Genomic DNA, 4922 nt, shown 5'->3' with positions numbered 1-4922 from the left:
GTGTGTGTGTGTGTGTGTGTGTGTGTTCGCGCACACAGCCAGGCCCCACAGCCCAGGGTGTGCAAGCCGCCCTCCTGGCTGCTCCCAGCCTCCAGCCCGCGGTCGCTCCCCGGGTGCGCCCGAGCTCCGTTTCCCCCAGGGGCAGGCAGCGGGGCCAGTCGGTTCAGGCCGCCCCATCCTGCAGCGTGCACGGCCCAGCGTGATCCCCGTGTGGGTCCCGATGCCCTTTGCCCGGCCTGGCCCGGGGTCCTGCCTGCCCAGGTGCCTGCCTCGCAGAGCTGGCATGTGGCTTTGGGCGCTCAGGAGCCAGAGGGAGAGGAAATGCTGAGCTGTCTCCCCCCAGGCAGCAGGGACCAGCTGTGGGAGCGCCCAGCGGGTGCCTCTCATGTCTCCCCCTTCCTGCAAGCAGCAGAGGAGACAGGTGCTCCAGGCCTCCGAGCAGGTGCAAAGTTGCGTCGGCTGAGCCGGGCGCAGGACAGTCACCTGCCCACGGCACCCAGCACCGCAGTGGCTGCGCCAGGCTTCTCCCAGCCCCCAGGCACCCAGGCGGGACCGGCAGCCTGCCCCCGGCTCCGCGCTGCCGCATCCCTGGGCAGCTGCAGGGAGCGACTACAGGGCTGGATCTGCTCCGCCCTGAGCGGGACCAGGTGCCCTCGGGCCTCTTGGCATGCAGAAGCTGCACGGGCTTGCAACAAGCCTGGCTCAGCTGGAGTCTTTGGGGATTTGCCTCTGTGCCTACCCCCTGCAACTCTCCAAAGGCACCTCCCTGGCGCCAGGACGATCGCTAGCCCCCCCGGCCCCTTTCCGTGACCCCGTTCCAGAGCCCAGAGATGCCCAAGCGTCAGTGGAACAGCAGCAAGCAGCGTTTCACGTGGACAGAGCCAAGGTCTTCCCCTCGTCTCATCCCGAGACATGGAGAAGCCATTTGGGGCACCAAAAAACCACCTCCAAGGTGGGCACACAGCATGGATATGTCACAGCAGCGCAGCAGGGTTGCATCTCCCCCAGCACCCTGCTCAGGCCCGGAGCAGCCCAGGGCGCCCCAGCCCAGCTGAGCGTGTCCGACTGCTCCCCTGCATGAACCAGCCTCTCCCAAAGCCCCCGGGCACCCTGAGCTGAGGCCCTGCCAGTGTCAGGCCAACAGGTCCAAGCCTGGAAAGCAGCAAGTCTTCATGAATGGAGGTGTGAGGCAGCCTGCCAGCCCTGCCTGCAGGAGCTGTGGGGAAGGGGAAGGGGATGGGACCTGCAGAGCACCCCCCGCCCTGGCTCCAGCCCCTGCTGCTGGCCCCTGCCCAGGGATTCTCCGCAGAAGCCCCGCGGCGAGGACAGAGCGAGGAGCACCGCGCCGGCAGGAGGAAGCCACCGCGCTGCCTGCTCTCTGCCGCGTATGAATCATCCGGATAATTGCCGCGCGGCTCCACACCGTTCTGGGCACATTACACTGTCCTGCGAAGCATCAGCTGCCTGCTATTTTCCGGCTGCTTAACCTCGCGTCCCGGAGCTGGTGCCCTCCAGCGAGATGCTGGCCGGCTGCTGTCCCAGGAGGTGGGGGCAGAGAGTGCCAGACCCGCACGGGATGGGAAGGGGCTGCCAGCGGGCATCCACGTGGCCCAGCCCCGAGCAGGACATGGCCCTAGGGAGCACGGAGTGGGGACAGATCTACTGGATCCCATCTTGCAGGGCTGAAGCATGTTGTATGCATGCAGTGTCCAGCCCCGGGGGTGCTGGCCCTGGGCAGGGGCTCCTAGGCCATACCACCATACAGCTATTCAATGGCAGTGAGAGCAGGGCCCGGTGGCTACAGGGACATGCGGCCGATTGCTCCAGAGGCTGCCGGGGGGCAGCTGTGCCCTGCCACGGGCAGCAGCACCCTTGGCCTTGGGCTTATTCTGCAGCTGACCTGCTTTAGTCATGGAGAGACTCCCCAGGCATGGGAGCTGCAGGCGAGGGGCCCAGGGGCACAGGGTGTCTCCTTGGCTGGAGGTTTCAGCAGAGGCTGTGGGCATCTGTCTGGACTGCGCGGCTCTGTGATCCACTGACTGGATCTTGGATGGCAGGAGACTGGCTCTGCACCAGCACAAACTGGTCCAGGCTGGAAGAGCAGGGGCTGCATGGATGAGCCCATCTGGAGGAAGCCTGGTACAAGCCCCTGCCCCGCCACTGACCCTGGTCACCTCAAAGGTGCAAGCGCCCTGGGTCCCGCTGGCTCCAGCAGGTGCCAAATCCCCCTGATGTCTGGTTCTCCCTCTTGGCAGATCTACCCGCTACCTGCACGGGCAGAGCTGGCACTTTTGTGGCGGGGTCACAGGAACCTGGGCGTTTGGAGCAGGAAGCCTCCGGGCCGTGCTGAGCTTCTTCCCAGGCTTCTAGAGAGCAGCTCTGACCCCGTTCTGCCAAGCGGAGCATGTGGCCTGTGGGCGGGGGCACACACCGTGGCATGGGCCCAGCTCTGCTCTTTGCTGGCAGGAAGGCAAGGGCATCTGCCAGCAGAGAAGAGCGCCGCGCCGTCCAGGGCCCCGCGGGAGGGGAGGGGGCCTGTCTGCATGGGTGGCAGGCTCTGGCTGGGGCTTGCAGCTGCGACAGTCAGTGGCAGCTCCGGGCAGGGTTGGGGCAACTTGCCAGGTGGTGCTGTCCTCCCCACGGGTCTGACCGGCAGCTGGGAGCCCGGGCGGCATCTGTCTGGAGCGCGTGGGCTTGGGGCCGGGGCCAGTTCACCTCATGCGTGTGAGAGGGAGAAAGGAAAAGCAAGAAGTGGAACCTGTGCAGGGCGTGTGTGTGTGTGTGTGTGTGTGTGTGTGTGTGTGTGTGTGTGTGTGTGTGTGTGTGTGTGTGTGTGTGTGTGTGTGTGTGTGTGTGTGTGTGTGTGTGTGTGTGTGTGTGTGTGTGTGTGTGTGTGTGTGTGTGTGTGTGTGTGTGTGTGTAGGAAGAAGGTGGGAGTGAACACCAGTCTGCAATTCTGTGCTGTGTGCGTGTGCATCTGTGCAGTACACATATGCATGTGTGTATGTGTGTATCTGGGACGTGTACATATGCATGTGTGTGTATCTGTGCAATGCATGTGTATCAGTGCAGTGTGCATATGCATGTGTGCATGTTTCTGTCCAGTGTGTGTATATGTGTGTGTGTGTGTGAGAGACGGAGGAAGATGGCGAGAGTGAACACCAGAGTCTGTACAGTTCTGTGCTGTGTGTATATATCTGTGCAGTGTGGATGTGTGCGTGCACACAACGGAGGTGACAAGAGACAGCGGAGCGGGCATATCAGCAACCGAGTGAAGGCAGCCGGAGGCAGGCGCAGGAGCCAGGCACCAGGCGCGGGTTCCTGGCTCCGAAGCAGGCCGTCCCGCTCCGCCGGCTGCCTCCGTCTGGGGCGAGCGCAGTGAGGCTGAGCCGTGGAGTAGCTCTGGGACCCCCCCACCCCTGCCTTTGCTCCTGCCAAGGCTGGGGCTGGAACCACCCCTCGGCCTTGTCCTCTCCCCGCTGGGCCACCTCTGCAAGGAGCATTGCTCTGCAGGCCACGGGGCCTAGCTCCTCGGGGAGCACCGGGCCCCTGCCCCGCTCCACACCCTCTCACGAGCCTCTCCTGCCCTCCCAGGTGGCCTCTGATCCGCTGGATGAGCTTTCTGCTGGTGCCTAGAGCTCGCTAACCAGGCCAGCAGCATGGACTTCGTGATGAAGCAGGCTCTTGGCGGTAAGTCCCCCTGCGTGCACCGTGGGTCGCGCTCACCCACCCACACCGCTTCCCGTCTGCCCTGACACTGCATCCGTGCCAGAGACCCCCTGGGGAAGGCGCACGCTGCTGGGTCCTGCTCGGCCATGGGGGAGACCCTGGCCAGGATGTCCCTGCTGCCGCCTGGGGCAGAGGTGTTCCTGCAGCCCCCAGGCAGGAGCTGCCCAAGCCCCGGGGCTCCCCCGGCCCCCAACAAGCAGCCCCGCACGGTGCCCGGGTTCCTGGGCTGCATGAAGGGCTTGGCTGGCTCCAGCTCCATGTGATGAGTCACAGCAGCAGGGAGGGAGCCAGAGCTGGGAGAGATGAAAGACCCTGGAGTCCCCCGGGACCCAGCACTGAGTTTGTAGCTCCTAAACGCTGACAAACTGCTCTGGGAGCCGCTGCCACCTGCCTCCTCGCTGCAGCCGCTCCCCGAGGTGCCCAGCCCAGGCTCCCACACCGCAGCATCAGGGCCTGCAGGCCCGGGGGGAGCTCCTTGCTGGCGCCAGGCCCCCCGCTGCTGTGCCCCCCTTTCCCCTCTGCAGCCTAGGGCCTGCAGCTGGTACCGGGGCCTCTGCCCTGCCCCAGAACCAGGCCCGGGGGAGGAACCCGGGGAGAACCCAGCACGGTCCAGCGGCCGCAGCTGCTGTGAGCCCAGCCGGCTCTGCCAACCATGCCCTCTGCCTCCCCGGAGACAGGACCTGAGGTCTTCTCCAGCCCCCAGCAGGCTCTCAGCCTGCAGGTGCCCCGTGCTCCCGGCTCCCTTCTCCCCCAGGAGACGGGGCCTTGCACGCACACCAGCACCCGCCTCGAGCACCCTGACTCCCCTCCTTGAGCCCTCGCTCCCTTTCCCCCTGGGAGGGGAAGCCGCCCTGAGCAAGCGACCTGCAAACTTCCACCTGCACCGGCCCCGGCCCCACCTTCCCCGCCGCGCTCTGCTCTGTCGCAGCGGGCTGCAGCCAGCATGGCTTGGCGCTGGCTGGGACCAGCTGGCCACCTCCGCTCCAGCCCGGGTGTGCTGGCGCTGCCTGCTGGGCTCTGCCAGGGGAACCCCAGGGCTCCGGTTTCCCATCTGCTCTCGCCCTCCTCTGCAAGTTGGCTCTGCTGCATCCTCAAGGCACCCCGGGTCTGCCGGGTTTCATGCCACTTGGCAGTGGTTTCGGGGTGGCTGGAGGGGCGGCCCCAGATGCAGGGTCAGGGGAAGGGGTGGAGAA

The 4922-nt window shown here is 65.8% G+C and overlaps 1 protein-coding gene across 5 annotated transcripts in view; it reads left to right on the top strand.

The window, feature by feature from the left end:
* CPLX2 (complexin 2) overlaps positions 1-4922 on the top strand; it is a 19236-nt gene that overhangs the window by 13075 nt on the left and 1239 nt on the right. For all 5 annotated transcript variants that reach the window (XM_006037814.3, XM_025194284.1, XM_025194285.1 and 2 more), the window contains one exon: positions 3595-3690. In XM_006037814.3, the coding sequence (XP_006037876.1) occupies positions 3660-3690 (31 nt within the window). In that variant the 5' untranslated portion in view covers positions 3595-3659. The remainder of the gene's footprint in view (positions 1-3594; positions 3691-4922) is intronic.

The sequence above is a fragment of the Alligator sinensis genome, unplaced genomic scaffold (genome assembly GCF_000455745.1).
Source record: "Alligator sinensis unplaced genomic scaffold, ASM45574v1 scaffold1170_2, whole genome shotgun sequence".
NCBI classification, from domain to species: Eukaryota; Metazoa; Chordata; order Crocodylia; family Alligatoridae; genus Alligator; species Alligator sinensis.
The sequence above is the reverse complement of the archived record's forward strand: the minus strand, read 5'-3'. Positions and strand labels throughout refer to the sequence as shown.